Source organism: Podospora pseudopauciseta, chromosome 3 (assembly GCF_035222475.1).
Source record: "Podospora pseudopauciseta strain CBS 411.78 chromosome 3, whole genome shotgun sequence".
Taxonomy (NCBI): Eukaryota; Fungi; Ascomycota; class Sordariomycetes; order Sordariales; family Podosporaceae; genus Podospora; species Podospora pseudopauciseta.
The window spans coordinates 3,217,287-3,238,242 of NC_085893.1; the positions used below are offsets into that span (position 1 = coordinate 3,217,287).

At 54.1% G+C, this 20,956-nt stretch overlaps 4 protein-coding genes across 4 annotated transcripts; 3 read left to right on the forward strand and 1 right to left on the reverse strand.

Annotated features, from left to right (window-relative positions):
• Window positions 1-454: 454 nt before the first annotated feature.
• Window positions 455-1,813, reverse strand: QC763_309130 (uncharacterized protein; the record flags this gene model as incomplete). Its single annotated transcript, XM_062911364.1, has 1 exon — window positions 455-1,813. The coding sequence occupies one exon, from the start codon at window positions 1,811-1,813 to the stop codon at window positions 455-457; it is 1,359 nt and encodes a 452-aa protein (XP_062767391.1).
• Window positions 1,814-3,938: 2,125 nt separating this feature from the next.
• Window positions 3,939-7,764, forward strand: QC763_309140 (uncharacterized protein; the record flags this gene model as incomplete). Its single annotated transcript, XM_062911365.1, has 5 exons — window positions 3,939-4,104; window positions 4,180-5,094; window positions 5,199-5,730; window positions 5,785-7,604; window positions 7,660-7,764. The coding sequence occupies exons 2-5, from the start codon at window positions 4,738-4,740 to the stop codon at window positions 7,762-7,764; spliced, it is 2,814 nt and encodes a 937-aa protein (XP_062767392.1). The 5' UTR covers window positions 3,939-4,104; window positions 4,180-4,737.
• Window positions 7,765-11,730: 3,966 nt separating this feature from the next.
• On the forward strand, window positions 11,731-15,258 carry QC763_309150 (uncharacterized protein; the record flags this gene model as incomplete). The annotated part of the gene is made up of 4 exons (XM_062911366.1): window positions 11,731-11,810; window positions 11,907-12,285; window positions 12,349-15,049; window positions 15,071-15,258. The coding sequence occupies 4 exons, from the start codon at window positions 11,731-11,733 to the stop codon at window positions 15,256-15,258; spliced, it is 3,348 nt and encodes a 1,115-aa protein (XP_062767393.1).
• A 1,322-nt stretch (window positions 15,259-16,580) lies between these two features.
• On the forward strand, window positions 16,581-20,956 carry QC763_309160 (uncharacterized protein). Its single transcript, XM_062911367.1, has 2 exons — window positions 16,581-18,660; window positions 18,729-20,956. The coding sequence occupies exons 1-2, from the start codon at window positions 18,612-18,614 to the stop codon at window positions 20,600-20,602; spliced, it is 1,923 nt and encodes a 640-aa protein (XP_062767394.1). The 5' UTR covers window positions 16,581-18,611; the 3' UTR covers window positions 20,603-20,956.

Consider the following 20,956-nt stretch of genomic DNA (forward strand, 5'->3'; position numbering starts at 1 on the left):
GGATGATCAAAGTTTAAACATCAAACAATATCAATTACCATTAACCTACGGCTTTTCCGCTCTTTTCTCCCCCTCTTCGCCCCCCTCTCCCCCGCCATCCTCTGCCGTTTTTGAAGTCTAGACCACGTCCTCGCAACAAAAGCAGAAAAGACTAACTGATCAACAGCTACTAGTAAAACAGGTACAGCCAACCATTCCGAGCCAGACCAAGCCAGACCAAGCCAGTACAAGCCAAACCAGAGACATACCAAACCAACGTTTGGTGTAAAATCATGACCATCATCACCAACCACCCTGTGCCATGATATATATTTTTCATTCTTTTTCCAGCACACCACCCCAAAAACAAATCCAATCAACCAACCCACACCATTCGCCTACCCTCGACCAAACGTTTATTCAGCCACCTTCACACTCTCTACCCCTAGCCCAGTAAAAAGAGCCGGCGATCTTCTCAGCGTTTAAACCTCCCAAAGAAACCCTTCCCACTAGTGGCACTCTTCGCCGAAGTAGGCGACTTTGCCCCCTTCTCCCCAGCAGCAGCAGCAGCAGCAGGAGGAGGAGGAGGAGGAGGAGGAGGAGGAGGGGGTGAAAGCTCCTCCAGCGCAGGCAACTCCCCACCCCCAACAGCCCTAGTAGGACTGGGCAGCATAGTCCCCAGTCCCGAACTCAACACCCCCCCATTCTCCCCCCCAGCCCCAGCCCCAGTCGGGCTCGTCACCACCGACCCCGACCCCGACCCAGCACTGCTCGAACTCCCACCCTTCTCCTTACCCTTTGACGACCTCAGCGTGAACAACGAGTCTGCTCTTTTCAGGAGGGGAGACAACATGAGTCTGGGGCGGGATGTCCCGGTGGATTTACTGCGTTCATCAGACTGGGACCAGTCAACCCTGTGCTCTGGGGCGTGGATAGGGAAACGCTGGAGAGGGGTCGGGTCTTCGGAAGTAGGGGTTGTGGTGTCCTCTGATCCTCCCCCTTCCCCTCCGGGAAGGGTTGGGTTGAGGACGAGCATGGAGCGGCGGGTGGTGGGCTGCTGGGTTGGGATTGTATCGGCTGACAAGGGGTCTGCGCCACCGGTGCTGTTTCTTCTGGGTTGGTGAGAGGGGTAATGACCCGTGAGGGAGACGCGGTTGTGGTTGGTGTTTAGCCTTGCCAATTCGGCTCTGAAGGTGTGGGACTGTTGTTGGGAGGAAGGGGAGGAGGTTGATGGTCCGGAAGGGGGAGGTTGACGTTGTTGACGCTCCCGCTCCAAGGCACGGTCACGCTCTGCTTGGGACTGGCGGAGTTGGCGGGCGAGGTCGGCCGGGGTGGTGGAGGCGATGGGGTCACCCTCGCGGTTGGAGTCTTTGTGGTATCTGTGGGCTCGCTTGGAGAGTTGGTGGATGAAGTCGTTGGAGCGCATTTGCTCGACGGTGGTGGTGCGGGTGAACTGGCGGGCGGCTTCTTTGGGGACATAGTGATCGTCTGTCGACCGGGGTTCTGGGAGCTGGGAGGAGGTGGAGGTGTTGGCCTGGGAGGGTCTTCGTCTGCTGTGGTCTGAGCATCTGGGGTCTGCTTGTGTTTTTGATGACTGTGACTGTCCATGTCTGCTGCTCTGATGCTCCCGGCGATGACGGCTCTGCTGCTCGGCCCTCCGCTGCCTTCGTTTCTCATGTTCTTCCTGCTCGGCCAGGACCAGCAACAACCGACGGGTAAGATCCTCTGGATCAAGCTGTCCCTCCACATGCTTGGAAGAGGGCTTGCTCGGCCCCCCAAATCCTCGAGGGACAGCGCCCTGCTGCGCCCTCGAGTAGCCCATCTTGAACTGCATTCCCTGGTGACAGAGCGTTGACGGGGAGAGGGGTGGGAAAACCAGATCACAGCCAGCCTTTCCAAGATTCTGCTGGAAATAGAGTTGGCCCACGGTTGAAAGTAAAGTTACGCCTTGTGGTCCCTCCCAGGTTTGTGGTCTGCGGGGTTCCTTGCGGATAGTGAGTGGTATCTCCGTCCTGGTTTGTGTCGCTTGGCGAACTTTGGCTCGCTCCGTTGTGAGAGGCGAGGGCTGGTGTCTTAGACACGCACACTGACACGATATGAATAAAAACCCCAAGACTACACTCCGGAAAAGTGTTGGCGAGGGGGATGCTCTCTATGTAATGTATTCGCAAAGTCACTCGGTAGATGGACAAGAGAATCCACCCGGCGGCAACTCTCCCCCTCCCATCCTCCTTTGGAACCCTCCCCCTGCAGAAATGCAGCCAGGGTTGCAAGGCCACTGGACCGTTGGAATGTCGGACAAGGTGTTCCCTTGATTCAACAGGTCGGACCAGAGAGACACCTACAGTAGTGCAGAAGTATAAGCACGAAAGCGTGTCAGGAGAAAGGTCAAGGATGATCAGATGCCGAATTGGCTTTTTCCCTCTCTTTTGAGTCCTTGTGAACGGGCGCCTCCGCGTCTGGCTGGACCAGCTCCTGTTGCAGCGGTGCAAGGTAGTGCCGTCAGGGGTCCGGTTCAAAATGGTCATTTGACTTTGGGCTAGTGATCAAAATATGGTAAAAGAGGCACACCTCGCCTCGCCCCCGAGAGGCACCTTTCGGGCGTCCAGCTTGGGGGGCATATGTAAGAACAAGCCCGACACTTGCAGCACGCTTGCTTTCTTGCTTGCTTGCTTGCTTGCTTTGCCACGAGCCGTTGTATCACCTTCACTTGAAGAGCAGCAAGAAAAAAAGAATGGATGGGACGAGGCCTTTTTACCCGCCATGAGACAAAAGACCGAGGATGGGTTGTGACTTGTGACGGGGGGCACTGGGCGATGTGCCAAGGGCACGACACTTGCCCGATCAGGTTTGAGCAAACCAAGGTTCCTCTCTCTCTCTCATATTGACCGGGGGTTGCGAGATCGTGCTTTGATCGAAAAGACGTGACCAGCCGGTCTCGGCCTGGCGTTCAGGACCCTTTTTTTTTTTTTTTTTTTTTTTTTTTTTTACATAAACAGGGCCAGGGCACGCCGTTGGTGTTGACCCCATCAACAAACCAACAAAGGCCTCGCCTGTTCCATGCTCGGTCTCCGCTCCCCAGCTTTTGGTGGTGACGATCCCTGTCAGAACCCCGGATCCCCAGATGGGAGCGGGGCGGGCCTGCCGGTCATCCACAAGGGCCGGAAGGGTCTGGGAAAAAAAGACCGGACCCACGGTTCGTCCGGATCTGAGTGTTGACAAGAGACAAAACAGAGACAGTTTTCACCGGTGAGATTTGCTGTGAAACCTATGATGGACACTGTCAGGATGCCACGCATGGGATTGTCCCTTCGTGATCCGGGACAAGCGGCAGCAGTGCGGCGGCAGAGGGTTGGAGTGGCGCTTCGCGGGAGTTTCTGACACTTGAAGGTGAGATTTCCGATATTGCCATCCAACAAGACTTTTGAACTTTGAAGAGCCCCTGAGCTCAGCTGCGCCCAAACAGAGAGCTGCCACGCCGAATGGGAAATTGGATTTGATAGCGACTGTTCAAGGTTGGGTTGCGTGGGGGGTGCTTTGCGATGGTGGGTGCTTTGCGATGGTGGTTGGAGGCCGTTGTTGAGAGTCAAGAGGGGGACTCAAGAGGTTAACAAAGTCGAGTTAAGTCTCCTGAGAAATTGATACGATAGCACTCGGCTGCATGATTTGTGTAACCGCGCCATATGTTGTGTCTCTGTCGTTTGGAAGCAAAAAGCAAATTGTTCGAAGCGAAGGTCCCAGTGCCGGGCCCAGTTTTTGATCTTATCAGATCTCCCCTTTGCTATGATATGCATGGAGATTGTTGCGGCCAGTCCGCTGACTAACAACCACAGCAGGATCTTAAAAGTCAGTATCACATCGACAAGCAAACAACTCAACAACCCATCAATGGGTGTTTGCTGGCAGTTGACCTCGACGCTGATCAGTCGCCGGGCCGTGCCCTTCCACCGACAAGCACCGGGCGCAAACCCTACCAGGTCCGTCAAAAGTGCCGTTGGAAACTCAATTGCCAGTTGGCTTCCAGGTTATCCAGAGGGCCATCACCGTGCTTGGTACCATGGAGCAAGAGGTCAAAGACAACAGCAGCCAAGCACCGTCTGCAGGGGGGAGGGCGGCAGGCAGTGAGTGAGTGGGTGACTGACAGTGCTCTGAAATGGCAGATGGCCCCGCTGACGGGACACCTAACGGGCAGGGGGACAGCTTTTGGCTATTACTTGAAGCAAAGAAAGCTACCTTAGCTACGATAATACTCGGCAGTGTATAGTATAGCTTGAGCTCAAAAAGACTCGGTATCTGTCTGAATCCATCACCGCTTCTGCTTACAATCCGACCCTCTCGGAAGCGACCGTTGCTAGCTGCGACGCTACGAACTGAGCCAAGCACTGTTTCGGGTCGGCAGCCTGCCAAGATCACGGCGTTTGCTCCCAAAGAGCTGTGCCCTGCTCCTACTCCCGCCGCCTCCGCCCTGGCTTCGTGGGACTCGCTCTCACCCCAAAGGACCCCAACAAGTGCCCCAAAGAGAGGACCCTGACAAGGAGCCCCATCCAGACCCCGACCCGACTGACGAACGAGAACGACACAAGAGACATCCTCCATCTGATTTGTTTGCGCCTCGATAATAAGAAGCCCTCCTTTGTCTCCCGGCTCCGTTTTCCCTGTTCCTGTTCCCGTCTTGTCCGGCTTGCGGCTGCTGGCGACTTGAGATCGCGAAAGTCACTGGTATGCCCTTTTTGTCCACCTTCGTCATGCGAAGAAGCAATGCGGGCTCACACTCATCCACCCTCATCAGACCGCTCCGGGGGACTCCCGTTTCCTGACTTTGGCCCTCAGAGAAGCTTTCTCATCCTCGACGAGCCACCACCGCCACCGACGACGACGACGACCGCCGAGGAGGGTGGTCCGCGAGACTCGGTCGCTTCGATTGTTGACGACCCGTTTTTCTTTGGCTACCACAGCACCGCCGCGAATACTACCTCTGCTGCTGCTGCTGCTGCCACAGCCACCCCCGGCATCCCTGGCGCGCTAACGACGAGTGCCGGCCACCGCAATGAAGAGCGCCAGCCGTGGATTCCCCCAAGGAAAGATTCACTGAAAGACATCGGTCCTACACCTTGGGTACGCCGTCATCTAACTACCTGATAAGAGTCTCAAGAAGAAACATGGACAAGAGCTCCTTCTGGCGGTCACGATGGATGTACGCTGACAATTGGACCTCTCAGTTCGATCGCAACAAACCAGCCATGGAGGCCATCAACATCGCCATTATCGGCGTCGAAGGCGTGGGGAAGTCGGCTTTTGTCCAGCGAACGATACGTTCCACGCGACCGCCGACACAGAACATGATCACATTCAGGCATGTGCTCGACGGGACGCAGTACTCAGTCACCCTGGTCGAGCTCGATCTTGAGGGTTTCGAACTGGACCCCCGACAACCAATACAGTGGCCGAAGCAGGTCGCCGGTCACATGGTGCCACGAATAGATGGCGCCCTGATCCTGTACGACGTTACCAACAAGGAGAGCGTGCGAGGGCTGGATTCCACCATGGCTGCGCTGGCCAACTCTTCCCTGCCGACGGTTCTCGCCGCCACAAAATGCGACGCCCCCGACGAAGCCCGCCAGATCGACGTGGCAGATGTTGCTTCTGCCTTTCCCACCTGTGCCGGTCACTTCAGAACGTCTTTCAACGTGCCGGGAAGCGCTCAGGATTGTCTCCAGGCTGCTTTAAAGGCCGCGTTGGCTAACAAGCGAGGTGAGAATGTTATCGCTGCAGTGGTGGTAAGCCGGGAGACTGATGGGGGAGCAGGAGAACAACCGGAAGGATCGCTGACCAGAAGACGCGCTGCCTCGGCGAGTCTGGATACCCCTCAAGAAATGATCAACGGACGGCCAATCAGCCAACACAGTAAACACAGCAGGGCAAGCTCCGACCTGTCACTCTTGCGGGGTTTCCCACCGCCCCCAAACGAAAGTCACTACAGGCCCCAGACTTCGAGGTCACCCAGACTAGACTATTCTTCTGTTGCTCACCACAGCAACTCAAATTTGGGCTTGGCCGTTCCCGAAGACGGCCCGCAAACGACAGTGTCAGCCATGCTTCGTCAACCGGGCATTCGACTGGACAGCGGCGCCGAGTCGTTCTTGGATGTGTCTGAATCCGACGGAGAATCGTATCGGTATTCGGACGACATACCAATACTGCAGCGCAACGATGAGAACTTTTTGGACAGGCCAGCCAAGGTGGCGGGAGTGAGTTTCGACGACCTTGTCGACAGGCTTGTCGCGCCCAAGATGGCAAAGGCGGACCAAAACTTTACCGATATCTTTTTGTGCCTGTATCGAAAGTTTGCCGCGCCTTCCGAGCTGCTAAACGCGATTCGGGCTCGTCTCGACCAGCTGAAAGAAGACAAGACGACGCACATTCTGATCAAGGCGGAGGCTCAGGCGCGGCTGGTCGAGTCTGTGGCGAAGTGGGTATCGTTGTATCCTGGGGACTTTGCCAGGCCGGCAACGAAACGAAGTCTGGAAGAGATGGTCGGAGAATTATCTTTGGATCCGCTGTTTGTCACGGCTGCCCAGCAGATGCGTGTTCACCTGGAACACAAGGTGGTCGAGGACGACGACACGGGCTGGGGAAAATCAGACCCAATAGATGAGACAGACGACATGTTTGAAGGTCTGAGCCGACCACACACGGGCATCACGGGATCGATGAACTCGCTCCAACTCGACGACCCCAGCAACCCCCCCTCCAGCCACCACCGACGCCCCTCCCAGAGCTCAGAGAGATCAGGGTCAGATATTTATGGTCGGACAACGGCCCGGTATCAAGTCCAAACGCTGGAAGACTATGAGCGCGAAGCGGCCACGCTGGTGCCGATGCCCTCATTGGCGCTCAACAAGTTCCGCTGGCACCAGTTCATGGAGCTCGACACGGAGGAGATTGCCGACGAGATCACAAGGATAGACTGGGTCATGTTCAGCTCGATCAGGATCCGGGATTTGGTTCGGGACGTCTCGCTGAACCGAGAACAAAAAGAAAAGTGCAAAAGCCTCAAGAACGTCAACAGGATGATATCCCACTTTAACCACATTGCCAAATGGGTCGCCAACATGATTTTGATCAGAGATAAAGCCAAGCACCGGGCTCCGTGTCTGGAAAAGTTTATGCTGATTGCCTTGAAGCTGAGGCAAATGAATAACTACAACGGTCTGGCGGCCGTGCTGGCCGGGATCAACGGCACGGCGATCCACCGGCTGTCGCAGACGAGGCAGCTTGTTAGCGCGGAGACGCAAAAGAAGTTTGCGAGGTTGGTGTTGCTGATGGGGACGCAGAAGAGCCACTTCGCGTACCGGTTGGCGTGGGAGAATTCGCCGCTGCCGAGGATCCCGTTTATGCCGTTGCACAGACGGGATTTGGTGAGTGCTGAGGAGGGGAGCAAGACGTTTGTGGGGGAGGGGGGGAAGAGGATCAACTGGAAGAAGTTTGAGGTTTTGGGGGAGGTGTTGCTGCCCATCATGAAGAGTCAGGGGATGCCGTACGGTGTCGGGGAGGGTGGGGGGGGAGGGAGGAGGGGGGAGGTGAGGGAGTTGATTTTGGATGGGAAGTTGATGGGGGATGAGGAGGTGAGTTATATTTACTCTGTCGGAGTGGATAATGGTTACTAATTTTTGTGAAAAGGATATATATCAACGATCCATCCAGGTCGAGGCCAGCAGCGCGGCCGGGGCTGCGGGGGCGGGGGAGGGCAGCACGAAGAAAAAGTTCCCCTGGTTGGCGAAGTAGAGCGATCGCCAGCCTGGTGGTGACGGTTGTTTTCAATCTGGGGAGAGGAAGAGGGGGTTTAGTGGGGGGTGGAGGAGGTTGTCTTCTACTACTACTACTACTACTGCTACTACCACTACAACGACGACAACAGATGAAGAGGGGGAGCACCGGGAGGAGCAACAAGAGACGGAAGAAACTGGTGGTGGTGGTGGTGGCGGTAAGGGGAGACCGCACAGCTTGGGGACCGTGGAGGAGCAGAAGCCAAATAAGAAGATGGCGGGGGACTACCCGGAGGTGTTGAGGAAGTTTAGCTTGCCGCTGAGTGTGCAGGGGATTGGGAGTATGGGGTTGGGGTTTCCCATGCCGTAGTGAGGGAAGGGCGGGGAGGGTTATATAATATTACTAGTATTGGGATGGACTTGGAAGTTTGGGGACGAATGTGTCATGTTGGTTGTCATATATACGAGAGAGAGAGAGAAGGTTATCATCAAAAGCGAAGTAAGCGTAGGGGCATCTGTTGTGTGTATGTGTGTGTGTGTGTGTGTGTATGTGATTTTGATTTTTTTTCTGGCGCGTGTTTGGGGCATAAGGTGTTTGTGTCGATGAAGAAGGGGGTTGTGATTAGGTGTGGTGTGGCATTGAGATCTCGGCGTTCCCAACTTTTTTTTATTTTTATTATTATTTTTTCTTATTTTTTTTATTATTATTATTTTTTTTTTCTTTTTGTTTTCCCCCCCTCTTTTTCAAGTTATGATGGATGATGATGAAAGGGTGGGGAAAGTAACAAACAACAAAGAAAGAAAGAAAGAAAGAAAAATGCCACACGGTAAAACATTTGTATATGTATTATTTTCATCCTTTTGGGATGAGAAAGGTTTGGAAGATTAAGATAGGTAGCTAGGTAGCTTATGGGGGGATTAGGATGGCGGTTATTGACGGCTATTCTGTGCTATGCGATCTTTGGGGGGGGGGTGCCAGATTGGTTGAAGAAGTTTAATGTTTCATGTTCAAAAGTGTTCTGACAAGCTCTTTTTTTTTTTTTTTTTTTTTTTTTTTTTTTTGGCAAATGTATCATGCTTGCGAGAGAGACAAGTTCGCTGAAGACAAGAAGATCACAATCCACTTTTGTTACACTAGTAGGAGGTAGTAATGACGATATCACCCATTATGGATCGAAGCGAGACACGGCCCACTGCGCGTATTCGTTTACCAAATCTCGCCGAAAGGACTTCGCCTAGCAAATAGATGGGTGGTATGCGTGGCTAGTGGTATGTGGCGTAGAGCAAGCTGTCTGTTGTCGTAGTGGTGGTAGTAGTTAGTGGTGGTGGTAGTGGTGGTGTCATGATATACAGATTATGTTGGCGATGTTCGAGAGCGAGGTTGCTCGGTTTACAAAGTAGAAAATATACATGATATTGAGACTTCCAACCAGAGACAGAGAACAAAGACAGCGGGAGAGAAATCAGGAAATATTGTTTAGGCTATATTCTCGCCCTGGTGCCTGTCGGCCAGTTTAGTTATTCTATGATGATAGTTTGCAGTGCTGGTTCCCCCTCACAGTCTACAACAAGTCTGGAAATTGTAGATTGGGATGCGGGGTAGTGTTCGTATGTCTGCATGATGACGAGACCGGCAACGCATCAGATCGAATGCAAGCCCAAGGATCAAAAAGAACTGCTTTTTGCTGAGATGGTACATGTCCAAAACCAGACGAGGCTGGCAATTGAGTCCGATATCTTGTGTCGTACAGCTCGGACGACGAAGCAAGGCATGAAGTTTGATCTGTCAATTTTCAATCGGTGATGGGCTATCCGGAAGCTGCCGTGTGAGACTAAGCCGATTTGGGCTTGGTATTTCTGGAAATTCCCCAGCCTTTTTTTGGAGAGGGCCCCATCCATCCCCCACAACGCGGGGTTCGCGGGGCTCAGAGCACAGGGATGTTGGTCTGCCTTTGGTCTACTGAACATTTTCCATGGAACGTCCAAGTTCTTCATTTCCCAACTTCCTTTTTGATCTGGAACAGACCTCGCTTATCACGGTGATGCGATGAGTGATCGTGGGGAGCATGAGGCGTAGGCAAGACATTATGGTGACACTGATCGAGAGAGAACAGATAAGGCAAGACAGAGGCTGAGAAGGAGGGAAGGGAGGGGAAAGGGAAGGTTGTTGGGTGGGTGAGTCGAAGACGTGCTTCCCAACTTGTCCTGGTGCAGGTTGCTTGGCGGCGTGTTGGATGTTGAATGTCAAACTGCAAGCTGCGAGACGACACTGATGGCTCGCATACAGGATGAAGGAGGGGTCGGGGAGAACGGCCGGCGTGCTGAATGTTGATCCAAGGGCTGGTGGCGAGATGAGGGTGACGGGACGGCTTCGAGAGTTGTTCCATGTTTCTACTGTTCGTGAGATTTCTGTAGAAAAGGTTGTCCGGGCCGGAAAGTCCACGATCCCCTTCCGCGCGCAGACGAGTCGACAGGGGGCTAGCGGTGCAGCGTTGCAATCATGGGACGATAGTGTGCACCTGCCGCTACCCACTAGCCTAAACCCAGAAGAATATCACTTCTTTTTCTTCCTATCCAAGAGTCCGTCGTCGTCGCAGTATCGAGCCATGCCTCTGCTTGGACAATCTCCGTTGTTGCTGGTTGTCCCAAGAATTCGAGGCATAGGGCAGGGTCAATGCCCCACTCTCGGGAGCCTCGGGAAGCCCCGCTGCCCTGCGCACGGATCAAGTGTCAACTCACAGACAACATTGGATTTCAGATGAATCCGGGCTATGAATATAAAAACAAAAAGATAGAGATCATCGCTGGCAGTCTCCGAGTGGTGTCGGCTCGGAAGACTCAGTCGAACTCAGCTGTCCCGGTCCGTTGGCGTTTTGTCAGCACAGCAAGCGTGTCAGCACAAAGTGCCGGAAGACGCTCGTTATTGAAGAGAGAGTGATCCATGCTATTGGACCGTCACATTGGAGCCACATCTCGACCAACATCTCGCTGCTTCCCCGGCGCACCTCGGCCGGACTCACACTGACATCTTTTGACAAAATCATCTTGGAGATTGATAAACAGCCGCGGTACCCCATGGGCCCTGTCTGGTCCTGGTGGTGTAGGTTGTGTCTTGGTGTGGTGAGAGGATGGGAAGCGAAGCTATTGCATCTGGGTATTCTCTAGCTCGCCCACTTTCCCGCTGTGTTATTTGTTAGGCTCAAAGAGACACACACAGCCTGACACAGCTGGAAGCTGGTCCAATTGCGAGCTTGACCGTCCTCGCCCCTCCCCCCATGTCCATCCATCGTCCATCCATGTCCCATGTCCCATGTCCCATGTCCCATCGGCTGTCGTGCCTCTCATTCCCGTTCCTCTTCTACCTCTTTCCCCGACTTTTTTCCTCCTCTGCAACGGCTGATCTCTGACACCCTCTTTCCTCCTGTTTTATGACCGAGATTTGTTAGCAGGTACATCTTGTTGTGCCTGTGCTGCAACTCAGCCGCATTGCGCGTGCTATCTATCTATCGTGGGTCCCCACACGTGAGAGCCAACGAAACGAGGAACACTTGGACGTTAGAGAGCTGGAGAGAGGGAGCTGATTTGGGTCGCATAACGTGTACCTTCACCTTATCTACCTACACCTTCTGCCTCATTTCCCAAAACTGCCCGAAACCATGACTACCCCCAAGATCCTCCGTCCGTCGTTCGCATTATGACCACGTCGTTGTTGTGCCCCTGTTGATCGCCAGCTGCTGCCCACCCCCCAAAGAATCCCGACGCACTTTTGCACCACACACACATCACCGCCAAGCCGAGTTTCAACACCAGTCACCACACCCGACACCAGCTTAACATCTGCCGCCCGATCCGCGTCCCCCTCTCTTCGTGTGTGCCGACCGCCTCATTCGCCGTCTCCCACCCCCGTTGAGAGCTCACGACTGACTGAGCTCGTTCAAGACTGCCCTGCCAGTCCGTCATGTTCTCGCTATAAAGGAGCGCCGAGATGACCACCTTTATCAAGGAACACAAATGGGTCAACAACCATGGCCAGCCCCCCTCCAAGAGACGGAGGATCAATGCTGCGTATGTGGTTTTTCTTTTCTTTTTTTTTTTCGTCTATCTCTCTCGCTCTCTTTCTCTCTCTCTGTACCGCTGGACCAGCTCTAAAAATATTCCTAGATGCTTGACATGTCGCAAAAGGAAAACCCGGTGCGCGGGCGAGAGACCGGTGTGTTCGACATGTGCCAAAAATGGCCACACTTGTCTCGGCTACAACGATTTGGATGAGAAGAAGAGGCCAGCAAATGGAGGGCCGTCAGATGCACAGGATTATCGGGACGACAACACAAAGCACGAGCATGAGGAGGACTACCTGAATGGTGAGAAGGTGGAGGTCAAGATGGAGCCTCAGCAAATGTGGCAGAACCGTGGTGAGGATAACTACGCCAACGATGGGAATAAAAAGGGGGACCAACGATTTTGGAGGAGTCGGTCGCAGTCACATTCGCAACACCACCAGCAGCAGCAACAACAACAACAACAACAACAACAACAACAACAACAACAACAACAACAACAACAACAACAACAACAACAACAACAACAACAACAACCACAGCAGAAGCCACGTATGGCGGGCTTTGTGGATGCGGATGCGCTTTCGAGACAGGACTCGGTATCAACGGCTACCGTGACGTCTGGCCGGCGGCGGAAACACAGCAATGATTGGGATCAGGACGATAACTCTCAGAAATCGAATAACCGGAGCTCGAGTAACCGGTCGCCTGTTGAGCATCAGCATCAGCATCAGCACGAAAGTCACCGGGTGCCCTACTTTAGGTATTTTGGGCCGACTGCCATCGTCCCAGGCTTCAAGCAGATGGTGGTGGACATCTCGCGCGAGATTCATCGTGATAGGCGCAAGAGTCGGGGCAGTTCCTTCTCGACAACATCACCAGGGTCATTGTACGGGTGCGGTGCAGGGCAGCACCATTTCACCAACCCGGGAACCGAGTTCGACAGTCTCGAAGACATTCCAATTTATGACGTGAACGATTCGAATCCGGTTCACCCTTTGATCCTCAACCTCGCCATAACCTTCTTCACTCACCTTGGTTGCAACTATCAGTTTATGCGAAAGGACAGGACCCTGCGCATGCTCAAGGAAAAGAGACTGGAGCCCATCTTGGTAGATGCAATGTGCGCTTTGGCAGCTCGCTTTTCTGACGACCCCATCTTCATCAACCCACATGACGGAAAAGAAAAGAGATCAGAGTTCGGGCAGGTATTCGCTCGGCGTGCCAAAGCGGCCACGGTGGACACTTTCCCATGCCCATCCGTTGCTGCTGTGCAGGCCTGTCTTTTGATGGCATACGAAGGGTTCGGGGCAAACCAGGACAGCGCTCTCTGGATGTATTTGGGCCTGGCCATCAGGATGGCGGTCGATCTCGGTCTTCAGAAGCTGGAAGGTGTCAAGTACCAAGGTGAACGAGATCCTTGGTACACGAGAAGCTGGAGCCGGAAAAGCAACGATGGATCCGATGAACCCGAGGGAAAGCGAAACGACGAAGAGGTTTTGGGGCCGTACGAGCAGCGCGAGGTGGAACAGGAGCGCATGGATACCTTTTGGGCTGTCTTTGTTCTGGACCGTGTCATATCGTCGGGAACAGGACGTCCAGTCACGTTCCGTGACGACGACTTTGAGCTGTCTCTTCCGGAACACGCCATCGATCCGGTCTCGGGCTGGCCCGACCCCTTCCCGCCGTTCATCGAGATCATCCACCTGTACGGCAGAGTGTCGGATGTTTTGAATAATATCCGGGATGCCAACGACCTCACCGAGGAGAAGATGCAGAAGCTTGCACAGATGGAGATTGACTTGAGCCACATTTACAAGAAGCAGGATTCGCGTCTCCATTTTGACCCTGCCAACTTTCGAAAGTATGTCGAGGCAGGAAAGGGCACCATCTTTATTCTGCTGCACTTTTGGTTCCACGCTCTGATCGTTGTCCTTCATCAGCCGACGCTGTTGACTCCGTTTTACAGCCTCAGACCGACTCAGTTGCTGCCGAACAGCCGGGAGCTCTCCATGTCGAGTGCCAAAACCATTGCTGACATCCTCGCCTTTGCCGACCTGATCGACCCAAAGAGTTTTATCGGGAACCCGTTCACATCCCAGCCAATTTACATCGCTGCATGTGCCTTCTTGATGGAATCTGGAGCGAATGTGTCACACCCCCCTTCGCGAGAGCCATCACCTTCTCCAGAAGCCAAGTCTCGCTTTTTCAAAGGCATCCCTGGGAAATTGGGCCCATCTATTGACCCCCGACAGAAACACTCACTCCTTGTCTCTGCTGCCAATTCGAACTACACGCGGTGTTACAAGTCTCTCCAGCAACTGCAGCAGTACTGGGCGGGCGTCGGTTACATTCTCAACGCCCTGGACCAAAAATCAAAGGGCATCTGGGACTGTGAGACGTTCACAAAGGAGGAATACGAACCCATCACGCTGGCCCGTCGTCGTTCACTGGAACGCTTGCCGCGATTTGAGCATCCCGCCTCGCCCAACGTTCCACCCATCGCATACTCTCTTACTGGGACCACAAACTCGCCAAACTCGAACCTGACGGTCTTGTTCCAGAATCCAGCAAATACCACACTTCCGCCCATACCGCCACCTCCACCTCTCTCGGTTCCCGTGTCTGCCGCAACACCTCCTGGGAACATGACATATGATCCCGTCCGGCAAAGCCTTCCAGACACTCCATCTGCTATGCTCCCGCCGGCCTATCCCCAAGCCAATATATCGGCTCTGCGCTACCAGTCGAGAACCCCCAAACTGTCCAGGTTACCACAATCGCCGGCAATGGGCAAGTCCCTACTAAAACACGAATCCTCCCCCTCTGTCGACTTAGACCTGCACACACCCCCACCCGCAGACAGACATCAGAGGCAGAACCACCACCCCACGCATCATCAGACCAGCCACAACAACAATAACAGCAACAACAACCAGAACCACCACCACATCCCCTCCTACGCCTCCTCCTCCTCTTCCACCACCACCCACCACCACCAGCACCACCACCACCACCACTCCTCCAACACCTCAAGCTACGAAACTTCGACCGCGCACGAGGGGTCACCTTCCACAACCCCCACAGATTCCGGTTTGCACCACTACCAGCACAATTCCCACGACCATCATCACGGGAATCACCACGACAACAACCATCACGACGATAACAGCGTAGGTCATAACGAGTACGAGACAGATTTTAGTCATGGTGGGTTGGTTTCAGGGGGAGGAGGAGGAGGAGGAGGAGGAGGAGGAGGAGGGGAAGGGGGGTACGGGTACTTGGAGATTAATCCGATAAGCGAGGCGATTACTTCGAACAGTTTTGAAGTGAATTTTGATATGTTGGGGCTACAGAGCGATTTGATGATGCCGCCTTGGTTGGAGATTTTACCTGGGGAGGTGCTGGGGGGGTTGTTTGAGGGGGGATTGATGCATCATGGGCAGCATATGTGATTTCGGGGGGGGGGGGTTCTTTTTCTTTTCCTTTTTGGCAGGCGGTTAGGGTTGGGTTGGGTTGGGACTGGAGTTGGATTAGGAAGAGGGGGGATATGTGGGTTGGGATTGGGATTGGGATTGGAGTAGGGTGTTTATGATTATGATGATGGGCTTCAAGGTGGATGGGATACATGAGGATGATATCATGGGTGTCTTCAAGGTGGCTTTTGTTTTTGGATTACTATGTTGGGGTATGATGGGATGCATGTTTTGTTGTAGCATTACATTTTGGCAAGCCAGGGAGGATATCTTGGTTTTTTTCCCCTCCTTCACTATGCAATGTTTCTATTTTGATTTTGAACATCATGATCCTTACATTTACGTTTTTATGTTTTTTTTTTTCTTTTTCTTTCACCTCCACGCATTCGATCTCATGATATGATGGGAAGCAGGCAACAAGGCGAAAGAGGGAGAGAGGGGTAAATACAGGAAAATAAAAACGGTAATTTTAAGATGGGGAAAAGAGGAAATTGGGCGGCCTTCAAATGCTTTTTTTGTTGTTCTGTTCAAGCGAGCGAGCGAGTTGAGCTGCATTTTGTTTTTGTTTTGTTTCTGTTTTGGGCATTTCGTGTTATCATCAGCGTTGGGATTCGAGTTATGAGGGGAGGAATGTAAACCAACATCATGTTGGTTTATGGGTTATCATAGTGGGATTTGATGAGAGGAGGGAGGAGCCGAAAGGTGCATAAATACCACAGTGGGGGGGCAGAGACCTTGATAATTACGAGGATCGTTTTGCTTTGCTTGCCCTCATAATGAGAGTGTTACCAACGACACCACTGGCAAAGCAACCGTATATAAGACACTCGGCAACCACTAATACCCCCCCAGACCCATACCCATACATCCGTCCCCTCGGCCTTAAAAAACCATCCGTACGACGTAGAGGCATGCCCCTTTTGCATTTCTAACATGCCTTGCTATAAATAGCAAAGCCTCTACGTACAGTCTTACATAACACTTCAAACTGACGACTGCCCCCCCTTCCCTGTTCGCGGGTTGGAGAAGTGGAAAAAGCTTGTAAGATGGGTCCCGGATCTCAGCTGAGATGGAGACTTTGTTTAGGTTTGATATGAGGCCGGGCTCTGGTAGGCTCGGTTCTGGAACTGTTCCAATAGGCTCGCTACCGCGGGAGGGGGTGAGTAAGGGGGGGACAAGGCTGCTACGTAGCAGTTTACAGAGTGTGTAAGGACTGGAATGATGGATGCGCTCCTGTGACAGTGGCAGGTGTCAAAGTCTGGAGGGGGTGTAGGTCATCTTGGAGATATCATCATCTGCAGGTTTTGTGACGGTGGTTCGGTACCGAGTTTGGGACTGGGCTGTTGCAGGGTTGTTGTTGTGACCTACCCTCATCATGTTTCATGTTGTCTTGATGCCGAGATCGAAGATTTGCGTCAAGGAGGGGGATGATGGATCGAGGACGAGGAGAAGCCAGACAGTATACTCAGCCAGGCTGTCAGCTACAACAGCACCAAGTCAACAACAGACTCGACGGGACTTGCTCATCCAACCTCTCTCGCCGACGTGGCTCCCAGATCTCGACAGGAAGCAGCACCATGTCAGGTTCATATACGACAACGACCGGCAGGTATAGCTACCTACCTATCTACATCACCTTTCATCACAACCGCACGGCAAAGCCGCTCACAGCCCTCCCAGTCAGTCCACCCCCACACTCTTCCGCAGTCCACCTGACGGACCAGAAAAAGTAACGTCGGGGGCGACCCCAACTCCCGCACCTGCTCCCCGGAGTTCGTGTGTGGGCGGTGGATCCCAACCCCAGGTTCTCGCTCCTGGAATAGCGCTGTTGATGATATCCCCAGCATCGATCGCCCCTGGGTTGGTGAGAGGCCGAGCGATCATGTGGAATGGTGGCTGCATGGATGGGCGCTAGTGTGGCATGAACTATACTGAAAATCCGAATCTTCAGCGAGGACGAAGGCGCGAGGTGTAGGATTGTAGTGGGATGAAGTATCAAGAAGGGTGATGTTTGGGTGTGATAGAGTTGGGGACTTCGGGTTTGAGGTTCGGAGATAAGAATATGCTTAGATCGATGACATTGGTATCACCAGATGAGCAGAAAACGGACACTGCGGACTGTGGACTGTGGACTGTGGACTGTGGACTGTGAACTGTCCGTATGGTTGCCCATATCGGACAGTTCAGTCACAGCGAGCGCGCGAACGAAACGACATCATCACAACGGTATGGGGATATGGGGATGCGGCTCATGATAGCGGCTGAGACATGAGAGGGCTGATGGGACGAAAGGCGGCGGGCTATTTTTTTGGGGACCGTTTCTCAAGACTTTCCCCCACACTCACTACCATATTCTGGGGCGGACACGGCTCAGACAGTCGGCTGCGCTACCGCACCGGGGCAGCGGCCAGCCGGACCAATCAGGGAACACGCATAGCAGCGGACTCGGCTGGCGACGGGAGGCTGACAGTTGTCAGACCCTAACAGGCCCTGTTGTCAAGGCTTTGAAATGTTCTTGGGGTGTGGGGTAAAGGACAGGGGGTTTGACTCCCGACACTTGGAGCCGTGGTGGAGGAGGGCGGCCCCGCTATATCGATTACCGTGAACAAGTCCCGATTTCGAACCACCCCTCACGCCCGAAGGAACCACATGGCGCCAGCAGTTTTCTGGAAAAGATGGACGCCCGTGACGCCCACTGACGCCGTAGTGGCCGTCCTCCATGCCAGCAGAACGATGTCACGGCCTCTTGTCCCATCTCTCGGCCAATGGTGACCCGAGCAGCCCTACACAGCCTACACAGCCGTGTACCTTGCCGGTATCTAGTATACGTCAGGACAGGAACCTCGTCGCTTTTTCGCTTCCGAGTCAGGCGCTCCAGCGAGTCCCATCCAGTCCCCCCTGGCCATCATCCCGAGCTCCTTGCCGCGATCCTAGGGTGCACCATGCATTGGCGTCTCAGCCCGTCCACCCCGTGAACCCCGTCCATCTGGCCCGACACTCGGATCCTGGCCCGGATCCCGGTTTCTGGGAAAGCGTCGAGAGAGCGCGAGACGGATCTGCCACTGGCGAGAGCCGCTGACGGAGGTGTGGGAGAAGGAGGAGGAGTAAGTAGGGCGAAGAAATTCTATCAAGTATTTGACCCCTCCCACCTCCTGCTCGTCCCAAACTTTCCATCGTGATCTCTCCATCCTTCTTCTCTTTTTTCCCAAGATACCCAGTGCTGCTCTCTCTCCCTCTCCCTCTCTCTCTCTCTCTTTCTTTTTCTTTTTTCTTGTTTCTTTGGATCATCACCCCCCTTTCCAGACATCACATACACACACTCAGTCTTCACAATGGCCTCTGAGCAGAAGCAGCACCCCAGCCCCAACCATTATGACATTGGTAAGCCTCCTCCTTAAGACTCACAGACAAGAAGTAGTAGAGTGAGATATATCTAACACCCACGACAGTCATTGTGGGTGCCGGTCCCGTCGGCCTGATGCTCTCGACCTGCCTGGCGAGATGGGGTTACAAGATCAAGCACATCGACAACAGACCTGAGCCTACCGCCACTGGCCGTGCCGATGGCATCCAGCCCCGTTCCCTCGATCTCCTCCGCAACATGGGCCTCAAGTCGGCCATCATGGCCCACAAGCCCGCTCGTGTCTACGAGGTTGCTTTCTGGGACCCTCCCACCGGCGGCAAGGGCATTGCCCGTACCGGCACCTGGGCCTCTTGCCCCGACTTCATCGACGCCAGATACCCCTTCACCACCCTCCTCCACCAGGGTCTGATCGAGCGTGCTTTCATCGCCGACCTCGAGAAGAACAACACCACCGTCCAGCGCCCCTGGACCATCACCGGCTTCACCTCTGACGAGCAGGCCGACCCCGAATACCCCGTCAGCGTCGAGCTCCAGCACGTCGACGGCACCTTCAAGGAGAGCGTCAAGGCCAAGTACCTCTTCGGCGGCGAGGGCGCCCGCTCCTTCGTCCGTGACCAACTCAAGATTGGCATCACCCACAAGGACCCCATCGCCTACGTCTGGGGTGTCATGGACGGTGTCGTCAAGACCGACTTCCCCGACATCAAGATGAAGTGCACCATCCACTCGGAGCACGGCTCCATCATGGTCATCCCCCGCGAGGACAACATGGTCCGCCTCTACATCCAGATCGCCTCCTCCACCGACCCCGACTTCAACCCCCGCAAGACGGCCACCGTCGAGGAGGTCCAGGCCTCGGCCAAGCGCATCCTCCAGCCCTACAGCATCGAGTGGGAGCGCGTCGAGTGGTACTCTGTCTACCCCATCGGCCAGGGCATTTCCGACAAGTACACCCTCGACCACCGCGTCTTCCTCGGCGGCGACGCCTGCCACACCCACTCCCCCAAGGCCGGCCAGGGCATGAACACTGCCTTCCTCGACGCCCTCAACCTCGCCTGGAAGATCCACGCCGTCGAGGGCGGCCTCGCCCACAAGTCCATCCTCGAGACCTACGAGCCCGAGCGCAAGGACGTCGCCGAGACTCTTTTGTCTTTCGACAACAAGTACGCCAAGCTCTTCTCCCAGCGCCCCCCCTCCTCCAACGAGGTCGCCGCCGCCACGGCCCAGAAGGCCTCCTCCGGCGCCGAGGAAAACGAATTCATCAAGACCTTCAAGGAGTCCTGCTCTTTCACTTCCGGCTACGGCGTAGCCTACAAGGCCAACCAGCTCAACTGGTCCCCCGAGCACCCGGCCCAATCCCACGTCATCGCCAAGTCTGACGCCCTGGTCCCCGGCCGCCTCTTCAGGAACGCCGACGTCACCCGCGTCGTCGACGCCAACGTCGTCCATCTGGAGCAGGAGATCCCCCTCAACGGCGCCTTCCGCCTCTTCGTCTTCGCCGGCAAGCCCTCCGTCACGGGCCAAGCCCTCAAGGACTTCGCCGCCGGCCTCGCCAAGAAGAACAGCTTCTACTCTGCCTACCAGCGCGCCGATATCGACTCTGTCTCTCACCACGAGAGGCACAACCCCCACTCCAAGTTCTTCACCATCTGCACTGTCTTTGCCGCCAAGAGGAACGAGATTGAGATTAGCCGGGACTTGCCTGCGCTGCTGGCGAGGTACAAGGACAATGTTTATGCTGATGATCGGTGGTCGAGGAATTTCCCTGACGCGAAGGCGATGGCGCATGCGAAGATGGGGTTGGATGAGGAAAGGGGTGGGGTTGTGGTCGTTAGGCCGGATGGGTACACTGGTGTTGTTGTTGCGCTGGAGGAGGGGAGCGCGACAGTGGACGCGCTGAATGCGTACTTTGGAGCTTTTGCGAGCAAAAAGTTGGGGGAGGCGCAGGCTCAGCTTTGACTAGGGAGTAGGTTGTGAAGGAGGGGGAAAAGAAAGGGGTAGCCATGGGAATAAGGAGTTTTTTTTTAGTTTTTTTTTTGGCTTTTTTTTGGTTTTGGGAATAATGAGGGATCAATCACAACTTGAAAGATTTTGAAAGGGGGATTCTCTTTTTGAGAGAGGGGGATCTGCTGGGATATTTCGCATTGTATAAATACATATATATATATATATAGCATCATCTCATGAGTTGTTCTGTTTAGGTTTCTTTTGGTATATAAGTGTTCAAAAACTCTTTGTTATTCGTCTTGAAATGTGATGGGGTTTATAGGTACACACATCAATTTGCTTCCTAACATACACCAGATATATACC

Coding starts and splice junctions, on each gene's coding strand:
- QC763_309160 (XM_062911367.1), top strand. CDS start 18,612: ATGGCCTCTGAGCAGAAGCAGCACCCCAGCCCCAACCATTATGACATT. Junction 18,661..18,728: donor CCCCAACCATTATGACATTG/GTAAGCCTCCTC, acceptor CACCCACGACAG/TCATTGTGGGTGCCGGTCCC.